General features: G+C 41.9%; 1 protein-coding gene across 9 annotated transcripts in view; it reads right to left on the reverse strand.

The window, feature by feature from the left end:
- thada (THADA armadillo repeat containing) overlaps window positions 1-27,168 on the reverse strand; it is a 103,594-nt gene that overhangs the window by 21,199 nt on the left and 55,227 nt on the right. For 8 of the 9 annotated variants that reach the window (XM_044214723.1, XM_044214719.1, XM_044214724.1 and 5 more), the window contains 3 exons: window positions 16,130-16,233; window positions 13,308-13,390; window positions 1,553-1,926 (listed from right to left, as the gene is read on the reverse strand). In XM_044214723.1, coding sequence (XP_044070658.1) covers window positions 1,553-1,926; window positions 13,308-13,390; window positions 16,130-16,233 — 561 coding nt within the window. The remainder of the gene's footprint in view (window positions 1-1,552; window positions 1,927-13,307; window positions 13,391-16,129; window positions 16,234-27,168) is intronic. The other variant, XM_044214720.1, reaches the window with a different exon arrangement.

Genomic DNA, 27,168 nt, shown 5'->3' on the forward strand with positions numbered 1-27,168 from the left:
GAAATGGTTATCATTTAACATCAGAAATATATCTTGATGAAACTGACAACATTATTGTATATCTGTCAAAATAAATATCATATCCTTTTATGAATTTTTTTGAGAAATGCATTCCTTCCTTGTTCTTACCTATGTGCATATCGACCTATGTGCTTCTAGATAGCTCGATTTAGATAGCTTTAATTGGTTTCTTCATTGTATTATTCCATTGCCCCTTAAATGTGCATTTGTTTTTCAATGATTGCAATGCTGTACGGTTGATCCTACTTATCTTACACATCATATAAGTAGCCACTTGACTACTGGCAAATACCTCAGTGTGAGTATTGGGACAATAATATTGTGCTGACAGGAATGAAAGGGATTGGCTCTGTGGCAACTCTAGTACGTGTAGAGTAAAGTAGACAACCCAAGAAACCCTATAAACAGTCTTATAGTGCTGAATATGAGTTTTTAACCTTTGCTTCTTTGATATGTACCGAATATTATCTACATTTTGAGAATGTGACAAGTCATACTTTCAGGGCCATTCAGGCTACCAGCATTCTTGTTAATTTCCCATAAAAGTCCTCTAGTGCAGCAGGTTCCTTTAACACATATCTTGAATAAGGACTGATGTTAGTTTTCTTCAGACTTTGGAAGCATCATCACTGGGCAGAATAGCAGACCAACACTATGTCCTTGGCCTACTGCTGCTCCTGCTCCTCTCCCAGAATGCCTCACTGGAGTCCACGGCGAGCTATGGCAACTGGCCCGTTGGGTTGGCGTGTCCTTGGCGCAGGGGAGGCTCCACTTAACGGGGCCGACACTTAAAACATTAACGGCTGGCCTGTAAAGCAGCGCCTGGCGAAGAATGCACAACCAAACACACACAAACACTCAAAAAAAAAAAAAGAACGAAAGAAAGCTAAAACACAACACACATTAAACGTACACACGTCTGCAGCAGCGTGGAAACACACATACAGCCAGTCGGTCCCAACAGTGCTGAGTCATGTCAGCTCTGGAGGAGTGTTAACGACAGGAGTAACAGAGCAGGACAGAGCAGATCTGCTGGCTGCCTGTCCTCGCTTTATGAACACACTGAAATAAGACCTTCTGTCCCCAAACAGGAAATAGGCTGCATTTTCCCCTCCAAAACTTGTTAGACTGGAAGCCTACCAAACCTCTCATGAGTGTGTGTAACTGAGTGAGAGAGCGAGCGAGCGAGACAGCTCACTGCCAGTGTGCTTGGCGTATCCCCCTGCGGCCGATTAGCCTCTCACGCAACCCTCTGCAAGATGGATTTGGACATTTAATCAATTTGCAGCAAATGTCCTTGTGGTTCAGTGAAAACTTTGGTGAATAGGAAAAGCATATTTTCTGGAAAGGGTTCCTCATTGTTTGATGACAGGACTCTGAGATTATGCTGCTTATGGTTTGCCACAGACTCGCAAACACAGATACACAAACACCAACCAGACACATATACAGGCTCTCAAACAAACACACAACAAACAAATGCACCTCCTGTAATGTTTCTGTGTGTATGTGTGTGTGTGTGTGGTCTCACCTTGGCCAGACACTGGGGGTGTGTCTCGTGAAGAGCCAGGCTGGTCAGGTTAGACAGGGTGGTCTGGTCCAGCCACTGAGGTCTCCTCTTCTTTTCCGCCTCCTCCTGCAACCTCTTCAGGACCCCCTCCAGTGCCAGCTCCCTCACCTCGTACTGTGGGCACTGCAGCAGACACTGCAGGAGCTGGCTCGGGAGCTGAGGGCCCCCCCAGAGCTCAGGGATCTCCACGCTGGCACTGAGGGCCACCCGAGCCAGGCTGAGCAGGTACTGGGTGCTGCCGGGCCCCATGGTGGTAGAGGAAGTGTCGGAGGTGACGAGATCTGAGGCCATCAGGACGGATAGAGCTTCCTGACGGAGATCACTGACCTCTGAATCTGACAAAAACAGGAATCTTCACGTTAGCTGACAACTTAGGATGAGGGTGGTTATTTGTAAGACATTTTTATTACAACTGATTATTGAAACTGGCTGGTGCTAGTTTGGTAGTGTCTAGTAGCACAAACCCAAACTTTGGCAGTTATTTAATATGTGAGGATTTAAGCCTTTAATCTTTTGCCTAGTATCCAGTTTTTTTAAAACAAAAGTTTGAAACAAACTTGAAGAAGCTGCAGGATCAGTCAGATCAAGTCTATAAAAATGTGTTTTCATGTATTTTTTATATAATCATTTCTAACCCCCCCTTTAAAAAGGTACTTTTTGGGCACTGTATGGCTTTCTTAGATAGACGACAGTAGAAAGATGACAGGAAATGAGGGGAGAGAGAGATGAGGAATGACATGTAATAAAAGGTTCCTGGTCGGGCGCAAACCGGGGCCATTCATGGCTGGTGCCATAAACCCCTAGGCCACCAATGCACCCAGTCATTTTATACATTTTCAGCTTTCAATCATGCCAGCTGGTTATGTAATCACTATCCAGCAAAACACTTTACAAACAACATATGCGCAAACAGGAATTAAGAGAGAGTCACAAACTAAAATCTTGTCATGGTTAACTATGCCTAGGCGGTGTCAAATTGGCAGGCAGCAGAACTCTATATTCTATGTAATAAATAATGACATTGAAGAAAACATTTATGAGGGATCTATAGGGTTTATTGCATATGTAGTAAGAAGTGGGGGCGGCGTCCCTCGTGCTCACGATGATCATTCATTAAGCCATGGAGATAAACAGGTCATTCAACTGCAAAATAGGTTTTAAAAGTCCATTAGTGATGCAGCCTGTTAAGAGAACAGAAAACACTCCTCTTCCTTCGTATCATTATTTTCCAACTCACCACTGTTCTCCCGCAGTGTCAGAGTTTAATCTCATGCAAGTTTAGACAAAGGTGCCAAATACTGCTTGAGTATTACAGCTTTATCCACAATGGTTCTGTCACATTTGAATGAATCCATTACGGAACATTTACTGTATGTAAGGGAGATTTGAATGCCAAAAAAACCCACTTAGCAGATAGATGAAACCAGCAATGTTACACCTTCCATGTCAGAAAAGGGCTTATTTCATTTTAATCCTATTGAGGCTGAATCATCCCTGTTTCCATTGAGGATTAATTCAGTTTTAGTGCATCTCGACTCTATTATGCCTTGCCGTGTACATTTAAAATTGTAGCATCTACGTTTATTGAAATATTCCCAGTGGCTTAATTTCTTCAGATGTATCCAGTCCAACCTCTCTACAAGCTAAGCAAACAAACACACAGTCCTTTGTGAAACAAACAGATGCAGACAACAGGCCAGACTGAAGAAGCCAGTGTCCTCTGTTCCTTTCTATTTTGACTTTTATAGGAAAGGCTGTGTCAGTGTGTTTGGAAATGCCCATGGCTGTGCCAACCCAGCCACCTGTGAACATACACCCTTGGGGAGTGATGGACACACAAATAAACACACAAATGCGCACACACACGCACTTCCTCTGAAATATAAGTATAATCCAAAGGCAGGGCAACTATAGAGTAACCCAATGCCATTCTAAAGCTGTGCTCCTCCCTACAGTATTGCTTCAAGACTCCACACAGACCCTGCTTTGACAGCCAACTCAATTAGTTTAACACACACACACACACACACACACACACAGAAAGAGAAAGCTTATGAAACCCAGTGCAACGCAATCTGGCCCTGCAGCACCACTCAAAACGTGGCCTGACAAAAGAGCGGGAAATGCCGCATTCCTCCAGAGATGGGCTGGGTTACCGTGGAGACTGGCCAGGTTACTATGGAACCTGATCCTCAAAGGGGGGTCTGGGGCCAAATAAGCATACCCTAATGGTTATAATGGGTGGTAGGGGCGCAGTAATGACACCGATGATGAAGGGAGGAGAGAGAGGAGGATGACTGAAGGAGAATGTGAGCGTGTCAAAGAGAAAACAGCTGTCTGTCATGGTGGAGCAGAGAGAAACATTGAGTGTGTATGTGTGTCAAAGGGTTGCAGAAACAGCATGCTACGGTCCTGATTCATACCTAACTCTAACAACGATACACGCTAAACTGTAGACAAACACTAAAGGGAAGCAAGGAGGTCCAAAAATACTTTGTTTCAACTGACTCCAAATGCACTCATTAGGGAGGGAAAGAAGAAGAAAGGCAGAAAGAAAGAATTAAAAGAAAGAAATGGCAGAGCCAAAAACTGGAAAAAAAAGAGAAAAGAAAAAGAGCAAATGAGGGAGGAAATAGAGTAAAAAAGAAAAAGAGGAAAAAACCATCATTAATCAGGATGAAAACCTGTTTTTTATGATAGCCTTTATTAAAATAGAGTGTGTGGAGGAGGAGGGAGTAGTCAGGCATTCCCTCAGCAAATGAAAGGCGTTCCTGTGAGAGCCATTTCAATGTGATTTTTCATGACTGATCATAAACAGCCATTGTTCTCCCACAGCTGTGTTTATTTAAATCTGTGTCACACTTGTCTCTCTTTATGCTGCTCGTGTGCAAACCTGCAGCTGGACTGTGTCCAGACTCCATTATGTTGTAATTACTATTTGATATTGCGGGATACTCTGGGATGAGGTCTGGCTCAGTAGAATACAATGCGAGCGAAGATCATTCAGACTGTGTGTTACTAAATGTTGGTGTGGGTGCAGGTCTCACTGGAGAGTTTACATGTACTGTTAGAAATGCTGTTCCAGCGATTCATAGACTTCTAAAAAACACAGCCAAAAACAAGTCTGAGGGTGAAGAGGGAAAGCTTGTACACAACTTGCACTACATTTGAAGCCACGCTAATGTGGCTCTATGTATGGCAGCGTCAGTCGGTCCGTTCACCACTTTGGTCCAGACTGAAATATCTCAAATATCGGATGGACTGCCATGAAATTTGGTACAGAAATTCATGCTCCCCAGAGGATGAATTGTAAAGACTGCGGTGATCCCAGCCTTTTCCTCTAGTGCCATCATCAGCTTTACATGCTTTGGTCTAGACTGAATGGATGGATTGCAATTTTATCTAGTGCCAGCACAAACATTTTAATTTGTCCAATACTTTAGTTTCAAGGCTGCAACAAACTTTTTTTTCATTCATTGTTGATTATTCTGACTATTGTGTCCTCAGTTTATCTACTAATCATCTAATCAGTGAATAATGCCAATAACACTTTCCCAAAGCCCAGGTGATATCATCTTGCTTGTACAGCCTCATAGAGCTATAGACTCCTAGTCTCGCTTTGATATGAAAGCGTCTGGAAGTAATTATTATGAATGTTGACACCAATTTTCCCAAGCTGGTCAAGCTTCAATAGAAGTCATCTGATTACTATAACTGAACGGATTTATTTAAGCAGCAAATAATTTGATCAAAGCACTGACAGGGTTTGCAGTGACCTGATTTAGTAGTCAAAGTATATATTTTATGTTTGATGGTCACATTCATGTCTATAGGGATGTGTGGCAACATACAGTAACATCAAAGTGAGAAAACAGGAAAACTGATGCATCTAATCCAGTATAATTGCTAGCCATAATATACCACTGCTCTTGAGTACAAACACAACTGGGTATCTGGTTCACTCTTCTTTCCATGTTTTGATTCCAGGTTGGTTGTAGTCAGACTTGGTTATGGTCGGTGGTTATGCTAATAATAATTCCAACGTGCAGTTGTCATGTTTTAGTCAAGAAACTTGAGACTTGAAAGAGCCAGCCTTAACCTGCCGTTCTTAGCGTGCCTGTGTAGACGCACAAAATGAAAATACAGGAGTATTCAATTCAATTTAGAGCAGGTCTAGACCGTACTCTTTATAATATTATTTACAGAGACCCAACAAATCCCACCATGAGCAAGCAGTTGGCGACAGTGGCAAGAAAAAACTTCCTTTAAGAGGCAGAAACCTTGGACAGAACCAGACTCAGGGTGGGCTGCCATCCGCCGCTGCCGTGTTGGGTTTTGAGGGGGGGGGAGGCAACTGCAGCCTGTACTGATGCAGTCCAAACTTTGGAAGTCTATGGAAACAACCTAACAAACACACAAAAATGAAAATATTCCCCATAAAGTAATGCTTTAGAGAACTAGATTCATATCATCTGTGGGTCATATGTTTAGGGGAGATTTGAGCTAACCTGTTTAAGGGTTTCTGTGTGAGCAGGAGAAAGGAACACAAGTTTATGTGTGATGGCCTGGAGGACAGAGGGTCAGCACGCTGGTCCAGAAAACACTTTGTAATCCAAACTAAACTGTGACTGAACAGCCAGGTCCACTCCAATAATACAAACACTTTAACACCATGCTTTTAAAGAAGTGTCAATGGGAAACAGACATACACAGAGTGAAAGACCATGTGTGATGTTTGAACATGTCATGCGATGCTTGAGCACAGATGATGATCTAGGTATGTGTAAGTGTGCTTGTGTGTTGTATTGAGTAAATGAAGAGTTTGTACTGATATACCACAGAAACTAAAAGAAAGTGTGCTGCATGTGTACTTGAGTGTAGGTGTGTGTGTGTGTGTGTGTGTGTGTGTGTGTGTGTGTGTGTGAGAGTGTGCCAGTAAGCTCACTGGTTCTCCATTAGCACTGTCCACAGCCCGCTAAAAGCTGGCAGTAGAAACTCTTTGCTGTGTCAAGCTAGAACTTTGGCTAGACACTTGCACATGCTCTCACATGCAAGCACACAGCTGGATTTCACATCAGCTTCCATCGTCATTACCCAAACTGTGAAAAACAAACCCCAGACGCCATGTGTGTGTGTGTGTGTGTGTGTGTGTGTGTGTGTGTGTGTGTGTGTGTGTGTGTGTTGGTCTGACAGTGTGAGAGAGCTGACCTCCTTCTCATGCTGACGGTCCTTTACAATTTACTGAGGTCCCTCCCTCTAATTACCCTAAAAGCTCTGTCCCTACACATATACATACAGTACCGTGCAAAAGTTTTAGGCAGGTGTGAAAAATGCTGTAAACTATAAATGCTTTCAAAAATATAACTAATAATACTTTTTTAAAAATCAATTTACAAAATGCGAAGTGAGCGAACAAAAGGAAAATCTAATCAATATTTGGTGTTACTACCCTTTGCCTTCAACACAGCATCAATTCTTATCGGTACACTTGCACAAAGTCAGGGGTTTTGTAGGATTAGTCAGGTGTATGATCAACCAGTTATATCAAACAGGTGCTAATGATCATCAATTTCACATGTAGGTTGAAACACAGTCAATAACTGAAACAGAAAGAACTGTGCAGGAGGCTTAAAACTGTGCTACCAAGGTGAGGTTGTGGAAGACAGTTTCATGTCACAAGTCATACGCCATGGCAAGACCGAGCACAGCAACAAGACACAAGGTAGTTATTCTGCATCAGCAAGGTCTCGCCCAGACACAGATTTCAAAGCAGACTGGGGTGTCAAGATGTGCTGTTCAAGGTCTTATAAAGAAGCACAAAGAAACGGGCAACGTTGAGGATTGTAGACGCAGTGGTCGGCCAAGGAATCTTAGTGCAGCAGATGAAAAACACATCAAGCTTATTTCCCTTCGAAATCAGAAGATATCCAGCAGTCCCATCAGCTCAGAACTGGCAGAAACCAGTGAGACCCAAATACACCCATCTACTGTCCAGAGAAGTCTCACAAGAAGAGGTCTTCATGGAAGAGTTGCAGCCAAAAAGCCATACCTTCGACATGGAAACAAGGCCAAGCGACTCAACTATGCACGAAAACATAGGAACTGGGGTGCAGAAAAATGGCAACAGGGGCTCTGGACTGATGAGTCAAAATTTGAAATATTTGGCTGTAGCAGAAGGCCGTTTGTTTGCTGAAGGGCTAGAGAGCGGTACAATAATGAGTGTCTGCAGGCAACAGTGAAGCATGGAGGAGGTTCCTTGCAAGTTTGGGGCTGCATTTCTGCAAATGGAGATCTGGTCAGGATTAGGATCAGGATTGTGTCCTCAATGCTGAGAAATACAGGCAGATACTTATCCATCATGCAATACCATCAGGGAGGCGTATGATTGGCCCCAAATTTATTCTGCAGCAGGACAACGACCCCAAACATAAAGCCAATGTCATTAAGAACTATCTTCAGTGTAAAGAAGAACAAGGAGTCCTGGAAATGATGGTATGGCCCCCACAGAGCCCTGATCTCAACATCATCGAGTCTGTCTGGGATTACATGAAAAGAGGAATTGAGAGGATTTGAGGAAGCCTACATCCACAAAAGATCTGTGGTTAGTTCTCCAAGATGTTTGGAACAACCTACCTGCCGAGTTCCTTCAAAAACTGTGTGCAAGTGTACCCAGAAGAATTGATGCTGTTTAAAAGGCAAAGCTGGTAGAGTCCTAAATACTTTACTTACTACTGGCCAAATTACTGTTAAATAATGCTGCAGATTGCCTGCCAAAAAAAATATGACAAAGGGCTTGAATTTCATTCACCTCCAGTTCACCGGTTTCCAACCTTTTTGGCTTGTCACACTTCATCGCCAAGCAATGCCTTCTTGTCACCCATTGTCACAGTTTGCATGTGTTATTGAGCACGTCAGCTAAAGAGTGATGTTCTTTCTTAGTTTCATTTGAAAAGTATCTTACTATTAATAGTTCTGATGATGTAAAACAGTTCAGCATTTATAGAGAAAAGATTTATCTTGCGACCCCTTTGGAGGTCGCAACCCCCAGGTTGGGAACCATGGTTGTAAAAGGTGTAATGTGTGGACTGGAGTATCCTGTAGTATGTCATAGAAGGAGGAGGAATACAAAGTTCTCTTGACATCGAATTGCAGCCGTTGATGTATACTTCCCAAAAAAAAAAAAGCACAAAGTTAAATGGGTGCAAGTATCCAAATATGGAAGTACATGGCTTACCGAGCTTCATGTGCTGAAGCTGCTAGAAGCTTAAATATGGTAACACACTTTTTTGTGTGCTAAGACAGATTGAACTTAAAGGATAAGTTTGGATATTTTCAAGTCTATATAAATAAAAACACTCACATGTCATGCATGTATGAACACAGAGAGTTATGGGATGCTGTAATCATTTCATCATTTCTTCCTAAGACAACTACATTGTAAGAAATGGGGGAAAAAAATCATTCCTTGTTCTGTGCAAAAATGCACTCTAATGTTAAGTTGAAGTTAATATGAGGCTTCAGCAGTATGAGTTAGTCAAATCGAGTTTTTCATGTTTCTCCAGACACTGATTCCTTACTGAGCTGTTGCAGAAGGATACGTTCAGGTGGTGCTGGACACCAGAAAAAAAAAACCTGCAATAAACCTACCATACATGCGACTACCAGGATGGAGATAGCCACTTGATTTTTTTAAACTCCAACTGCTAAAGACTCAAATAAGCTTAAAGAGTAACTAAACCCCAAAGTTTTGGCTGAAGTGACTCTACCCTGGAAATAAAAAAAAAATGCCTCTAGAACATGAAAAAAGTATCAACACAGACTGCGCTGGGAGGGGGCGCAACTGCATAGACGTACAACCAATCAGTGATGGGGCGGTGCTTGGTCCGTTTTCAAGCAGGAAAAAAACATTTGAGGCGGGAAATAGGCAATGCAGTAATAGAATCTTGATTCATATTTGATCAGCACTGCCTAGTTTGACAGTTTGATCTGAGTTTCGTGAGCCTGGTGTGTTGCGCTGGATACAGTCAGTGTTTTGATGAGACACAGTTTTTTTTTTAATATTATAAATACTGCTAAGTTTACATCCATGTTTGCTATCTTACAGTCTTCTTCTTCCTCACCTTTGCTGAGGCGTGTTTCTTTATTGCTGCCAACTGTCAATTAGTGAAAAACCATGAAACCTTCAGAAGAAATGTGTATCGTGTCACTGTGTGCACATGCATGAGTAATTTAAACGGGGACCCGCTCGTAAAAACATTGCTCCTTAGTGCTACTAGTGGCCAAAAACTTCACATGGTACCTTTAAGCTAAATTTCAGAATGCATTTCTGTACAGAACAAGGATTGTGGCTTTTGTTCCCCATTTCTTACAGCGTAGTCCCGCAGTGAACAGATCTCTTCATGGCAATTATGGAGAGGTGGAATGATTACATCAAGGAATAGTGACTCATTTAACATCCTATTTTACCATCATCTGTTACCACACTAATGGAAACACATGTAATTCCAGCGAATTCACTAATGCTTTAAACGTTTTTGTGTGATTTTTCCCTCTCTACTTGTGTCACTCTTCTTTTTCCTACTTTCCTCGACCTTCCTCACGCCATACTTTTTTAGCTCGTTTTACTGGCATGGCTGGAAAGCAGGGAAACAGAAGACTGGCGGACGTAGAGATGAAGCAATGGACAGTGGGGGCTTTTTTTTTTTTATGAGTCTGCATGGATCAAAGGGCTAGGGCAAGGAAATGTGTGTGAACACACACATACACACACACACACATGCACAAAGACCTGTGTTCAGGGCCGAGAAGAATTGGCTGGTAAATGCAAAGTTCCTACTTAAAGCAGGGTGCCAATTGAAAGGGGAAAAAAGAGAAGTAATATTGAAAAAGCCAATTGTTCACCTCCTTTACCCCTGGTGCCAGGCACTCTTAAGAGTATGCTGCTTTAATATGAACTTGCCCAACCTGTGGCTTTTTTAACTCAACATCTGATTTGTCTGAAAAGTGCAATTACACAAGAGGAAAAGGGTGAGGGATTGGAAATGAGGGCTATAAGGAAGGAGAAATAGTAAGACAGACCAACGGAGGAGTCAAACACCAGCAGAGAGAGGGTTAGAAATGAAACTAAAGACAGACTTATGATAATAATAGAGAGGCATTAAAGGTGTGTAAGCTAGAGGGCGCTTATTTAGTTATGTAAGGAGCAGAGCCAAGTCGGGCCAGGCCGGGTCCTCAATCTACAGGCTTGTTTTGAGAAATCCTTGGTATTTCCACTGTCAAAGACGAACATGTGTTCAGCACATGGCCGACCAAAAACATAAGTGCCTCCCCCCGCCTCTCTCTTTTTTCCCCCCCTTCTCTGTACAGCACTCCGACATAAACTGGGTCACAGGCACAATCCCACCATCTGTCAGAGATCGCTCGCCTTCGGTTTCACATTCCTCCACTGTGGAGACCCCCACCGGTCTGCGCACATGTGCACACAACCACACCACGTACACAGATACACACACAACCGCACACACCAGGGGGCTTCTCTGAACTACCCGAGACATGAGGCTGACTTCTGTCAACAATCAGTCTAAATGGAGAGCGCCGCGGACAGCCTTGCCAACAAACGTTGCGGGGTTGTCTGTTCAGACGTAGTATTCTAAGTCAAATTTAAAGCAAATGGAGGGAACAAAGTTGCTGTTTACTGAGCTGATAAACTCCCCAGCAACTGGCTGACACCAGCAAAAGACCATCTAAATCACCATCAAGACTAAAACAGTGACAACAAACATTTTTAAAACCGCGTTCAAGACCAACAACATTCAAATATTTTCCACTCAATATCAGACTTTAATATAGTAAAATTTCCAAACTAAAGTAAATAAAGTCATTATTAAGTATTTATTTAGCATTTATATTAGTATTATTTTTTTTGAGGATTTACAATTGTATGGTCAATTATTATCCTAAAAGGTATCAAAGGTATATTCCTATCTAATTTTTGATTTCTGATTTTTTTAATCTACTTAATTTCCTATTTGCTAAGAAAAAGATGAGCGATATTCAGTACAGTATTCTCTGAAACGCCAGGGTGGCGTACAAACAAAACATTCTGTGAAGAAGCAAGAAGTGAACGAATGAACGCCACCACGCTGCTATCGTGGATGTATTATTTAGAATTGGATACTGGACCCCTAAATGGCACCTATTCATTCCAATGATAACTGCTCGCCTGGCATACCCCAAAAAAGTTTTCTAGCTTTTCCGGGTTCACTTCTGGGCTATGCAGCTCACTGAATATGCGCAGTAGTGTTTCTCCTGCTGGCCCCGCCCGCAAGTTCCCGCTCAGCCCATAGACTTTACATTGTGATGACGTCATGGACTTTTAAATCGCCTTTCTCCGCTCAAGGAAAGTTTTACAAATATAAAACCTCCATGGATCAAAAATTCATAATAGGAAGAGTCATAATTGACCTTGTTTGCAGTTTGAGGTGTCCTGTCAACAGTTTTACAGACGTCTCTTTTACAATGGTGGCCTATGGGGAAAATGCTTTTTGGGCCACAGGGGGATTTTTCGTTGCAATACCGCGGGTGGCCACTGGAAAAAGTTGGAAGCAAGGCTGAGCGGCTGCGCCGTATCCAGTTCTTATTATACATCCATGCCTCAGCCTCCTCAGTGCAGAGGAAGACTTGTAATTAATTGTAAACTCATATCTATTCATGGACATATTTTATCGCCGTTACAATCCCTGTAAAGAAAGAAGTCAAGTATTTGGAACAACCAATGTTTTCTAATGAAACGAAGGTTAAATAATTTGAATACATTTTAAGATGCTTTTGAAGCATTTGAAAAGGAAGTGGCTGGCTTTTTAAAATCCTTTTAAAAATGAATTACTTTACTTCTTAAGTTATTTGCTTTTATCAGTGTTTGTGGCAGTCACATTCTCAGTTGTATTGTGAACTCAGTGTATAAGTATTTGGAACTTACTGAGCATATGGACGGAAAGTAGATAAGTAGATTATGCTGCAGGAGTCGTTTCAGAAGTTTCTTTGGACACTTTGGTATGTTTTTTGGCCGTGACAACTTGTCACTATCAAGTCTTTGTCAAATTAATTGTAACTGCTGTTAATCCAAGCTGTCCAAAGCCTACCTTCTCCATAAAGACGCAGTCGTGTTAGCATTTCAAAGTCAAAAGACAGATTTTAGTAGAATCATTTTCAGAATCATTTTGTGTAACATTACTAAAACCAAAGCAACATTTATGGCCATTTAGTTAAGGTTATGGTGATGTTACAGTACCTGTCTTTGTGGCCTGTTTCAATGTGATGGCAGAAACACAGCACTGTAAACACAAGTATAAAACAGACCCGAAATATTACATCTCATAGGGTGCTTTCAAACTTTGCCTGTTCGGTGTGCTTCAAATGAACTCTGGTGCGTTTGCCTGTTGGTTCGGTTGGTTTGGGCTCGTGTAAAAGCTGTCAGTCGAAATCTGGTGCAACAACCGAACTGAGACTGCCTGAAAAGGAGAGTCTAAGTCTGCTTCCAGGTGATGGTATATTTGTGCAAGAGCCCCATGGTAACCATGGTAACACAAATGTGCGTCACCAAGTGGATGCAGGAATTCTCCCAGATACACCAGAAGGTGAAAAAGAGTTGTATTTGTGTCCTGCTCTGTGTATTCTGGCTGTTCCTCATTAAAGCGACCCCACAGCAACTACTCACCATCCAGAAGACTGATCTTCGGCCCACACAGGCACACCAACACATCCAGAAAGGCTCCTCTGGTCACCACACAGCTATTTTGTCTGAAAAGAGAGGAAAAACAAAAAGGGGATTTCTTTTAGATATTTCATTCAACAAATTAACCTTGGATAATTAGTTTTGCCTTTGATCTAGTGCAGAAAACAAGAAAATAAGTTTAACCCCAGAAAGATGTTTTTTTAGACTCAATTCTGGATTTGAACTTGTTGTGCAAAACACAAAGTTTGTGCTTAAGAATGTTTTATAATGTAGGCTCCCTTTAAATGTTACTAAACCACTCAGCAAGACAACACCAGGCAACTCAGATTCGGGACGTACCCAAATCTTTCTGGATAAGGCTTCAACTAATGATTATGTGCGCTTCATTTAACCTGCTGATTATTTACGATTAACTGACTAATCAATTAGTCTATATCTCCAGAAAATAGTTAAAATGCTCATCACAATTTCCCTGAGCCCAAGATGATGAAATCTCCAAAAATACAACATTTTCAACGATATGAAACAGAACAAAAGGCAGCTAATCCTCACATTTGAGAAGCTGGAAGCAGAAATGTTTGCCATTTTTACTTTATAAATGACTAACAATTAATTGACTATCTTAATTCTGGCTTCCGATGTTTTGGAATATTTTAGATGTGTCATTAAGTTGTCTTGGGTTGTTTTAAGGGGCCATTACAGTTGTTTCTAGGATGAAATCTTTTACATGATTGTATTAGAAACTCATTTCATGATTTTATAATTGCATTTATGTTTAATTCTTATTTTGTGGCATATTTTGTGTTATATATATTATTTTTTATTGTAATTCATTGCTAGGTCTGTCTATCTTGGATTTTTAATCTCAATGACGCATTCCTGATTAATTAAATATTAAAGAAATACAATAAAATAATATAAAATAAGAATTGCTGTCGATCAACTAATCAATTCATTGACTAACGGTTTCATTATTCTTGTTAGTGCATGTGGCCATAATTCTATAATAGGGGAGAGTCATTCAAATGTAGACTACCCAAAAGTTACTGTTATTACTGGACCAACAACTCGCAGGAAAAGATGCAGAATCAGACATTGATGTGTGTTTGTGTGTGTTTTCATTTGTGGTGAATCCTTAAAGCCAAGAATGTGGGACCATCACATGAGATGCCCCCAGCTGTACGATCATAGATTAGATTAATTCACTTAGTTTACACACACAAGTTTGTTTCACTCTCCCCGTGGGGGGCCGTCATTGCGATAATACTTTCCCTAGCCCCTTACCTTAACCATCACAACCCATGGGTTAGTGTGCATTCAGGTTAAAGTCCCCACTGGGACATAAGAGCAAGAAACATACACACACGCACACAAGCAAGGAAAGGCTTGAAAAGAGGAACCAGTTGTAATTATATCCTCCCTATTCGTAATGACACAATCATTGATTTACTATGTAGCCTACGACTCTTTGTTATCACAACAGTCACAATGTAGAATCATTACAGTTTTATTATTTTTGAATGTTGACATAAATATTATATCTGCCTATGGCTTGTGTGTAAGTGGAGCAGCATTTGTGGGCAGTGTGTGTGTGTGTGTGTGTTCAGTTTTTGTGTGCGTTCAATCAAGGGTATGACCACAGCGCTGTGAAAGCCCACAAGTGTGTGTGTGTGTGTGTAAAAACAAGGGAGACAGTGTGTGAGCTTGACGTCACGTTTTCATCACTCAGATATTAATAAGACACACGCCCCCACCCAAATCCTCTGCACACTTTGCACACACACATACACAATACACGTGATGGAGCATGGGAAGAGGGCTGGGGGAGAGTGTGTGTGTGTGTGTGTGTGTGTGTGTGTGTGTGTGTGTGTGTGTGTGTGTGTGTGGCGTAAGTGAGAACAGATTTTGGCAGGGATGAGTCCTGTGAAGTGGCTTCAGTGTGTATGAATGTGAGGTAACATTATAAAATAGGCTGTAAGAAGTTGATTCATTAGATCACAATCCAAACAATACACTGGAGATGTTCTAAGAGGTTGGTACTGGGCCTGATGTGCCACCACAAAGCCAAAGTCAACTGCAGTTACCTACACAGTCATCATTACAGCATTGACACCATCTTGGAGCCCGAATGTCCAAAATGATTCAACACACAGACGATGTCAGGCCAAAACCCAACACTGACTCACACCAGACGAACAATGCATTCCATCCTTTTTGGAAGGTGGCCGCTTCAAATTAGTGGTGTTCTGGAAGAGAGAGGAGGATTTCTTTTTCCAAAAACAGAGATCCTCTGACCCGTGTTGTCCTTAGATCTGGCCGCCAGGCTCTGCGGTGCAGCGCGATCAAACGGACAGACGGTGGGCGCGCTTCGGTGAGCAAGAATTCACCTCGTCATCTTAATAAAGGCTCATCAGTGTAACCATGCGGAGCTAGCAGGGCTAGTGTTGCTAACCCGGCGACCCTGTGTTATCTGCTGTAGGCCACAGGAGACCGGAGACCCAAGCCTGACCTCAGCCAGGCAGGAGGGGGCCTACAGGGTAATCTGTGCCCCATCTTGAGGCCTCGATCATGGGCGAGAGGGCCAGAAGTAGAAGGGGGAGAGGGGAGGGGGTGGAGGGCTGAGGATGGGACAGCGGGCGGTCTCTTTGTAATGGAAGCCTGGGCAGAACATGAAGCGGACACGGCCAGGGAGGGGATGAACGGTGAGACAAGGAGCTATTCTTCTGGTGAGCCAGTTGGAAGAGCGGGAGGGATGCTTATCTGTGTGTGCATACGTGTGCGTGTGCGTGTGTGTCTAGGATTACCGAGAGGCGAGCCACATGCACTGACGGAGGGCTTCGCCGATGCCACTGCCTGCTGGCAGGGGTCTGTGTGAGTCGGTCTGGTAGGAGCGCAGCAGAAACAGCACCTGCACACACACAAATACACACTCTTGAACTGATATACTGTACATGTGAGAACTATCATCTATTACATTTATACATACATTTTATACATGAGACGGGGTCACCCCAACTGCTTTGTGTGGTCATCCACTAAAATGAGAAGTGTCCTGGATTCTCAAACTACAGGAACTGAAACCAAAAGGCTTAAACCCTGGGCATGTTAACACACCTACAGCATGTGTGGTCGGTCACAGCAAAAAGGTCCTTGGTTCAGCTGTGTAGAGTATGCATGTTCTCCCCGTGTCCGTGTGGATTCCATCTGGATGTGCCAGTTTTCTACCACAGTCCAAAGACATGCAGGTCAGGTGAATTAGAAACTCTAAATCGCCAGCAGGTGGGAATATGTTTCCCTGTCTATATGTTTTACCTTGTGATAGACTTTTGCCCAATATATTCTAGGATAGGCTTGATAGATAGAAACCTTTTTGTGTACTAATGATCTTCTATATAAACTACACCGAGCATGTGATCCATATGGGTTTACATATATATCATGAAACACACTGCACTGTTATTTTTGATTTGACAAAGATCCAATTCAGATCAAGTGAATCATGAAAAGCAATAGATAAAGATAGATACATTTAAATGATGATGAATGAATCACTGTATTCATGAATGATTCACTGTTGAATGATTCACACTAATTGTTCTGCCATTTCTTACTGAATGACTGAAAACATTTACTTCACAATTGCATTTTAAAGTAACATTATTTAAAAGGATTTATTTATTTTTTAAACAGGTATGAATATTACTCTACTTTATTTGCAGGGTTTCCTGAAGTGTTTTTATAGTAAAGGCTCCCAGCCTTGCCTGAAATAAAGAACATTTTTATGAAATATATTATTAGGCACATTAATCTTGAGGGAAAATGAGCAGTGGCGCTACATCACACATCAAAGGCCATGTATTTAAGGAGTGAGGCAACTGAGTCATCTAGTATCTACATTACATACGATGAGATGTGTGAGGATGTGTCTGATTTCGCTCAGCAGGCGATTAATTGATCGATTGCATTGTATGTTTGCTTCATAGTAATTCATCAGAACAGCATGTCACAATGTTGGGAAAAAAAGAAACCTTCTGAGTCGGAAAAAGTCGAGTCAAACAACCCAGTCAGTCACAATCTGGTGCTGATGTGAGAGAGAAGAAGACAAAAAAATCACTGCTGCACTGCAGGTCCCACACCAGGCTGAAGTAAGTTTCATTTAACCAGTTGGACACATGTTTTACCCAACAAAGTCTGAATCACATTGAAGTTAGTTTAAAGTTCATAGTTGGACTTTGTAGACTGGACATCAATGGTGTGACCAAACACAAACCGACTTCCTACGTGAGTAAATGTTTTTGTTAAAAGTGATTTCTGGTTAAGTCTTGTTTGAGATATACTGTCATAGGCAGTTTGCAGGGTCAATCTCAGATTTCAGTCTGGGCGAGTGTTGACGGAGTCTCCAAAATCGAAAAGAAAAAAAGAAAAAAAAAATCATGTTTGAAAACATAATGAGTCAAAGCCAGAGCCATGAGCATGTTAATACTACACGGTAATCTCACCAACTGCTGGGCACTGGAAGTTATCCTTTAACCACACAATAAACATGCTACCCCCTCTAGACAACCATCACTCCTGTCACTTGACCTCTGGCCCCTACGTTGGAAATATGTGACTTGAAAGGATACATAAACACCTGCAGTAACTCTACCGTATGTAATGGTGACAGAACATGTTTAAGAATTCTCAAAAAGTATGTTTGCCATTGAAGATCAAATCATTTGTTTCATTGTGGCTGATGTGACAGTGTGACTGAGCCAGTTTGTAGCAGGTGGACTGGTGGTTGGGAGTGTTCAGAGGCCAGGACACAGGCAGGCTGGCTGGCTGGCTGGCTGGCTGGGGTGTGTATTCTGGGCCTTGGTAAGTATACTCTTTAAGCCGGGGCCACGGCCACAGACCAGTAGGAAGCCATTCATTACGCTGTGCAGGGAAGGAAACGTGGGGAAAAACCAGGCCGACCACGTAGCACCAAGCCTGGCCACTGAGTCCTGGCCTGCCCCTTCTCTTCTCCTGCAGTCTCCACGCCCAGGCAACACCCGCTGGCTTATACAAACAGCTTCCAGATCCCTGGGTCCTTCTTCCTCTCGCTGTCACTCTCTAAGGGCTTTTCCACCTACAAGGAGCCAGTGCTGGAACCGATTCCTGAATCAAGCACTGAACCTTTCCAAGTGATTCCACTGTCAAAAAACTGGTTCTAAAGCCTCAGTCACATTTGACCTAGTCTCTGCAAATATTTGCTGAGCTTCTTACAGACTTCCTTAAATCTCATGTGACTGACAAATCCAAGAATATGTCTCCTATTTCTGTGTGCTTTAACCAGTTTTGGCCAAGTAACAGCTCACCTGTGTAGAACTTCAATCTGCAAATGTACATGTTTGACAAGTTGACACAATGATCTCTCGATGCATTTTGTATTTGACAAGGGAGAAGTAAATTTTTCTAGTGGTGTCCCATCACCCTGTTTGTTCAATATAGTGCTACCAGACTAGAATAATCACGATTACCTACGCTGGACCAGTGACATCACATCTGTTTTGTTTGCGGAGTGCGGGGCAATTTTGTTGGAGTGGCGACAAGTCTGGCAAGCCTAAAATCAGCAAAATCAGGTTCTGGCCTCTTGAACTTGTTGGATTACAAGCAAACACGACATTATGTCGAGGGCAGGGTTACGTCACCATATAAACCCAACCAAGATTGTATGCAACCAAAAAAAAAAAAAAAAAAAATGTCTTAATCAAATACAGTCTTGGATGGTGTACTAATATAAAAAGATGGGAAATTTTGACTTGGTGGTCAACAAATCATCTGACCTGGCATTAAACTCAACAACAATCATGTCTGAGGTGACGTGGAAGTTTCTGATTTCTCAGAATTGTCTAACTTTGGTTTTTTTTCTTCTGCAAACCATAGTAGACGCTCAGTGGTTGTTGGTATGCTTTGTGTTTAGTGTTGTAACACTGAGTTAAGAAATTGGTTGACTCATTCAGAAGCACAGGGCGGCTCATTAAAAGGTCGGTTTTGAAGCAGCACCAGTGCCAGCACTGGTTCCAGTGTCAGTGACAGAGCCCTTTGTCTTCATTCCTTCTCCCTCCACTCCACAGCTACACCTCATCCATCGGGTTTGGGAAGTCCCTGCATGGAAGGCTCAACCGGCTCAATCCAGCCCGGCATGGAGAAAACCAGAATATTTATAGAAAATGCTGCCTCCCTGTTCCTCCTCTCAAAGACGGAGTACAGAACTACACCCCATGTGGGAGGAGATGCTGGGATTGGATCAAGCTCAAAAGAATGGGAAACGATAGGACAGCAGCACAGAGACCTGGTGGAGGCTCATTTTTATCAATCAAATTTCAGGATTTTTTCCTTGACAGTGTCTAAATGTGGATTTTTTTGTTTTCTTTTTGTGTTTGTTCTGATTACCATTATAAGGCACCATGCCTCAATTAGTTTACAACTACTACACCTATAGGAAATGTATCATTAGAATTATTACTCCTTCAAAGCTAACCCGTACACAGAATATCTACAAGTACATTTTATTTCAGATGGTTTAAGGCATTTAAAAAGGTGCCCTCGGGAGTTTTCTGGTAAACAAAGTTTCTGTTTACATTCAGCGTTTCTCACCAAAACGCATTGTGTGTATTTCCTTCCGTCCTCATGAACATTTGCAAAGCCGATTATCTTAAAAGTTTCAAACCTGTTTCGTTTACATCCATGTTTATTAAAAACGCAATTATGTGTTGAAGAGCTTTGACGACCCTGATCGCAGTACTATATTTTAGGTAGGTTTCTTTGTATTTTGTATAAAGGATGTACTTCCTGCGGCAGCTGAAGAAATTCAACCTGTCAAAGATAATGATGGTGCACTTCTACACCGCCATCATCGATTCCATCCTCACCTCCTCCATCACCATCTGGTACGCTGCTGCCACTGCCAAGGACAAAGGCAGACTGCAGCGTATTATTCGCTCCGCCGAGAAGGTGATTGACTGCAATCTACCTTCCTTCCAGGACCTGTACGCCTCCAGGACCCCGAGGCGAGCAGGAAAGATTGTGGCTGACCCCTCCCACCCCTCCCCAGACACAAACTGCTTCAGACACTCCCCTCCGGCAGGAGGCTGCGGCCCATCAGGACCAAAACCTCACGCCACAAAAACAGTTTCTGTCCGTCTGCAGCTGGCCTCATCAACTGGACCCGGGACCCCCACTGACTCATTACCCCCACTCCCCCGTTATAGTATAGTAATACTGTAAACCTTTGCACATTCACATGTAAATATGTTCCACAATGCACACACTGTATTTTAAAAAACACATCATCATATTGTACATATTCTTTATTATTATTTTCTTTTAAGATTTTTGTTTTAAAATGCTTTAATATCTTATTGTCAGTTTTATAGTTACAATTCTTGGCCTGCAGTATTTGCTTTATGTTTCTACAATGTTTATTGTCAGGCACCAAAATACCAAAGCAAATTCCTCGTATGTGTAAACCTACTTGGCAGTAAAGCTGATTCTGATTTCTTCAATCTATTCGTCATTCATTTTCACTTTAAGCCAGCATTATTATCTAATATCTGGTGAGCAACACCTTTCACATTAGACGTATTAATTTGATCCATTATTAATAGAAAAATTCATTAGTGCATTCATTAGTGCAGCTTTAATTCCCTTATATCCTTTTTACTTTATGACCATAGTAGCACCTGCCCCCCCTCCGTTGCTTTGGGTTGCAACTTCAAGGAGAAAACATACTTAGTGTGGCAGTGCTAAATATGAAAAATATCCAAACTTATTTGTACGCCTTGTTTTCTAGTGAGACATTTTACTGCTTGTGTGTGTGTTGTCTTACTCTGTGTGAGTGTGTGCTGCAACAAGCCTGACTCCTCTTTTGGGCCTGGTAAAAATAGTGGTGGTGGATGTGAGGTCCCTTCAGACTCTGTTATCAGCCTGCCCTGCCGTCCCTCCCACTGCCGCAACCACAGACTGACCACATGCTGCAGTGAGCATGCACACACACACACACACACACGCACACACAGCAAGTGCAAATAATTGCACACCAATTCATGGCCAGTCCAGTAAAACACATGCACAAAGAAACATATAAATCGGCATTCACATAAAACCAGATAGAGGTTAGGCAAAGTGTGGACGCGCCCAATTAGGCAAAAAGAGATCCCAATAAAGACAGGCTAAATATAAAGAGAAATAAACACACTCTATATAGCTGTATTCTTGCACAAACAAAGCTTACATATGCGCTCGAGACACCAAGCCATACTCCCTCACATATGCACATGAGCGTGACAACCAAGTAATTTAGTGGCGTGTGTATAGTATGTCTATAGGCATGCAAGAACTGTGTTACGCGTTTATATCTTTGTACAGCGTCCATGTATGAGTGTGTGTGCAATGGTGACACTCAGTAGCACCTTGTTATTGACCCTTGCTAGTGTCTCCTAAAGCAGTAAAATGTGAGCTACTTCAACAACACTGCTAAAACCCAGGGGTCAGTTCATGTTCAGTTTTTCCATCTCAAAATTTAAAGTAAATTCACATAATAACCGAGCCTTTGTTGACCATGTAAACTCAACTACATGGTCCGCATTGGAATGAAAGCCATATATTCTGAGAAAAAGCTTACCTTCTGACCACCATGAAATATTATCTGGGCAAATTATTTTAGAGTATGGCCTGTATGTGTGAATTAATAACAAAATAAAATTCAGCAAAATTATTTTCTTTGCAGTCCACAGTCACTCTTACTATTTTTTATAAATCTAGTTCAATAATAAATAATAATAATACTTTATAATACTTTTAAGATTTAAACCCAGTGCAAGATTTTAACACTATATAATTTTTCTAATATATAATTCAATGGATGACTACTGTACAACAGACTCCAGGCCAGTTGATGCTGCGGATTATCTGTTTCTGAAAATCTTCTAAATTTGAGCGTGAAAACGTAATTCTTCACCGCGTAAATATTAATTCAATAAAACACTTTTAACTCAAGGTCCACTTACTAGCTTTTTCGGGGGCTTTCGACCAAATCTCACAGTCTTCAATCTTTTATCAGAGGATAAAGTTGGCTCCGCTGTCATCACGTGACCCAAGTATGGAACTTTGGAAGCAAACTCTATGATGAATACTGTGAAACGTGGTTGAAAGCTCTGGAACAAACTAGTAAGAGGACCTCGAGTTACGCTTATTTTGTAAATCTACTAAATTTATTAAGGTAATAGGTAAAAGGCACTAGGGATTAGAAATTGTATTTTCAAATCCATATTATGATCAGATTAATACTACCTCCAGCATAAAAGTGAATGGTTAAAATATTACTTAATGCAATACAGAAAAGGGCCCCAGTAATGTTTATATGTCATGTGGAGCTCTAAGCAGTAAAGAAGAACCGTATACTTAGAGCGGCCAACCCTAAAGTAGTGTTACTGTTGATCCATGTCCTTAGCCATCGTGCATGGCAGACTTCCTTATGTGGCCCCACTAGCTTACAACGTGACCACTTCAAGGCTAATGTTCGACACCAGTATCAAACACCTGGGATTCCCTCTGGATCAGATACATCTCATGTTGTATTAAAAGCAGGCTGGCTGTGTTTTCAGGCCTACACATTCTTTCACTGGTTCAACCCTGAGGGTTTTCTCAGAAAACCCAGGCAGACCACTGGCCAGATGCAGCCGTCGTAACAGCAGACCAAAATAAAATTATTGGAAGAGAACAGGAAAGAATGCACTTGGAAAAGCAACACCAATATCATCGCTGTCAGAGGAAAGGAGACTGCGACACTCTTAATTCTCAAGCCTCCTCCTCAGTCTCAGTTTCATTTAGCCTCTGTTGTGGAAATACACAAAGGATTACATCCGTCAAGCTGGCCCTCCTCAAACTACCACAGGCCGCAGCTTTAATACTTCTGGCCTGTACCAGGCATTGTGGGCCAGGGCTGTTGCTGGCGCGTGTCGAGAGCGGAGTCCGGTGTCGGGTTGGGTTAGTGCCGGTCTGTCCGATGGGCTTGTTAAGTTCGGATCTGGTTGTATCAACAGAGGTTTGGGGCATGTTGGAGTGATTGAAGTGATTCCAGTGCGTTTTAAGATGCTTTATCAAAGACAAGGGCCTTACTCAGGCCATCCAGAGGACAGGACTGCCTTCAGTTAAACCAATCAATCAGGCTGACCTTGGCCTTTCAGTCCAAAATCTGATATCAGTCAGTTAGTTTTGTCTTTTCTGATTATGTTAATTTAATATGTTATTTTTATCCTAAGTTTAATGGAGAACCTACAGGAATTGTCCTATTGTCAAATATTGTCACAAGAGTTTTTCACCTTAGCAAAACACCGCATGGTCTGTGTCTGTAAAGGCCTGGTCTCACCAGCATTTAAAACTGGCAAAATGGCAAAATCATTTCAGTCAAAGGAATCTCTTTGATCAGCAGATTTGTCCATGAGGACAAAGTAAACCCATGTGATTTTTCCACATCAAGTTCAACTTTGGTGAACTGTGACCCACAAATTTGTGCTGCTGACTAACAGCAACCTGTCTTGACAGTGCTGACCTTTGAGGGTTAGCCGGAGAGTCCAAAACAGAGGAAGCTATCATAGCCTGTTAGCTGTGTTGTACCATCACTTTTATATAATTGTGCTCTGGTGTCATGTTAGCGAGCGAGCTATCTAGTTTGAAAACTGACAATTACTGTAGTAGTCTGCTAACTGACAGTTGGCAAGCTAGCTAGCTTAGAGAACTACTGTGACTGATTAGCACTAGAATTGTTCCAGCTAACTCACCTACACTGGCAGAACTGCTTCTAGAACCACCTTTTTCACGAGGATGTGCACATGAACTGTGCACTGTGTCACTTTCTGGTTGGACCAGGCCTTTACTAGAGCCAAAAAAAAATGGACTGAACCCATGAGGAGGGTGTGGCGAACAGTAACCATCACAGACTGTGTGACAGACAGGGAGACCTATCAATCATGGAAACATAAGCCTGAATATTATCTTAATAGAGCAATGATCAAAATTCTTAGCATAACATACATTCAAGTGAAAACAGGTATTGTGACTAGCTGTTGTGAAAAAAAAATTATGAATTTGTATTTCTGGCGGGAAGTTTGGGGTTGTCGTTTAAAAAAACAAACATCATCTTGCAGCCATGAAGCATTTTACAATAGCTTCAAACGTAAGTCAGTCAAGAATAGAGGTGTAGCTGTATCTGATTTATACTCTTCAATTCAACATACAACTCAAAGTCCTATCCACAATGACATAGAAGAACTGCAACATTAGGAAGAATGAACTGGGGTTGGAAGGAAAAGTGTTTTTGTGTGTGTTTATCGGACCTCTTCACAGTGTGTGTGAAAAAGTCAGCAGGGTGGTACAGCCTCCCTCAGTAGCTGTGATGGTTTCCAGCTCCACAACTGGCCCACTAACAGTTGTTCTTTGACAATAACAGAGGAAGTCATTTCTCCCTCGAGCAAAAACATCTGCTACCTGTTACGCACACAAAATGAAGCATATTAACATACATCTCCCAAGGCTAAACACAATGTCCTCATCATCTACATAAACACACCGCCAGTGTGCGCTGTGCATGTACAGACGCACACGTACATTCAGGCACTGCACAGTAGAAAACACACTCACTTTCTCTCAGTCATAATTTTTCTGAAGCCTAAACATTTTAACTCCCCATCTTACACGAGTGCAGAATTTGTTTTACACACACACTCCATAGAATGCATGGTCACTATCTCCTCTATCAGTGTTTCTGTGTGTGACGCTCCCCTCAACACGTACGCTGCAGACCTCTATCTCGATCTCTGTTTTACTATGTTTAGACCACTTCACCTGCATACAGCTCCTGCTATGACAGTCCTACCCCGCTTCCCACAGCTAGACGCTCTTTACATATCTGCCTCCATCATCTCAATACCTATCTACACACCTGCTATCTATAGCCTGGTTACAGATGGTTTACAGATATACACAACACTATCAGGACTGCTGCCATTAACTCATTAAAACCCTGGAATTAAATACGTTTGGTCCGTGTATTACACTGTTATAGTTAAACTCCTTGCTTTTAAGAAAAAAGAAGCAGCTGTACCTTTTCTTTGCACAATTCACACATTTTCTTTCATGGGCTCTGAATAGGCGACTTCTGGAATCTTAACTGTTTCTTTTTTATTTTTAGTTTTCCCTAATATATTTGGGCTCAAGGCAATAAAAAAAAAAACTGGAAAAACTGAAAGGTTTGGAACCTTTCATATTAACTGTATATATGAGGTGGCCAATATAATTACTGGTTAACACAGAACAGAACATACGTTTGAAAGAGTTATTGAAAGTCTAACAGAGGCATCTGTTTCCATCACACCACAGTACCATGGGAATAAAAGGTTAGCTACTACAGCAAACATCACAACAACAGCATATCTTGGCAAACTAGAAAGCAAGCTGAATGTCCGCGGGCAAGTCATTTAAAGTTACCTGACACACAAATCATGACTGGAATGGCTGGAATAGTGTTGTGTGGCCCGGTCCGAAACACGAGTTGACTTTTATTATGAAATAGTCACTGAAAATGCATTGTTTGTCAGTGTGATTAGCGCTGACCGCTATCGTTCATCAAAAATGCATCTACAAAACATGACAACGGTCATTTTTGACATTTTTTTGACTGCGGATCAGAAATATTGCAGGGAGTAACGGAACAAGAAGGAGCAGCCACAGTGAGCTGTTAGATGAAGAGCTGCAGGCGACAGGCTGCGCACCTCCAACTTCTCAGCGAGGTAACCACCTCCTTTCACTCTGCCCTGCTGTTGGCAGACTCATGCCATGTGCAGCATAAAATCAAATCACGAATGATGGAAAAGGCCAATTATTGCCTGACTTCTTTATTAAAACAACAATAGTTTGGGTTTTTTTTGTTGCACCCAGGATTCTTTGACCTGTAGTATTAAACTGCACTTGCTGTTAGGCCTTTTGGCCTACCACAAGTGACCACAGGTGTCGCCAAACCAACCAAGACTGAAATCATAAGGATTACAACTTTACAACATTAATAAGAGTAGCAAATGGACTTTAAAGAGAGATGTATATATGTGTTGAGGTGAGTTTATATTCTCCGGCAGAAGAGATGTATTCATGGATCCAGTGAAGCTGAACAGACAGTGTGTGAGGTAAGGTGGGCTGGTGTGCTTTTGGTGGAAGGAAAAAGGAAATTAAATGGCCAAGGAAGGGTCAGCTGTGCTGTATCCCATTCAGACATTTTTGCGTCTGTGTGAGTGTGACGTACTATACATCTTACGCTCATTTGGATGGGTAAAAAGTTGAAAAAAGACATGAATTGAAAGAGAAGAGATAGAAACAGGGCTCGACATTGGCAGAAGAGAAACTGCCAAAGGGGGGGTAAAAATGAATGGGCCGATCCTAAGCACCGCCCCTTTCTCCTCATTTAACCAATCACAGCTAACCACAAACTTGAACATTCTCTGTCATCAAATTAAAATGTATTGGAAAACTATTTTAGTCCATATTAGGGTTGAAAATAATCAATTAATAAGACTAAACTACGCAGGGCAGCACACAATATGATCTCACCCTTTTGTATGGGAACGGGAGACAGAGGGAAACAGCGAATGACGAAAAAGTAGCAGCAGAAGGACAGAGAGACAGGACAACGCAGCAGGAAGAGTAGATAAGAAAGATACCAAGAAAGACGTTTAAAAAAGGAAAGGGGGAAATAGATGGAGATGGAGCTGAAAAGACAAATGCTGAAACGGATCAAGAGACATCTGGGGAAACTCCACACATGGAGGCC

Source organism: Siniperca chuatsi, linkage group LG11 (assembly GCF_020085105.1).
Source record: "Siniperca chuatsi isolate FFG_IHB_CAS linkage group LG11, ASM2008510v1, whole genome shotgun sequence".
Classification (NCBI taxonomy): domain Eukaryota; kingdom Metazoa; phylum Chordata; class Actinopteri; order Centrarchiformes; family Sinipercidae; genus Siniperca; species Siniperca chuatsi.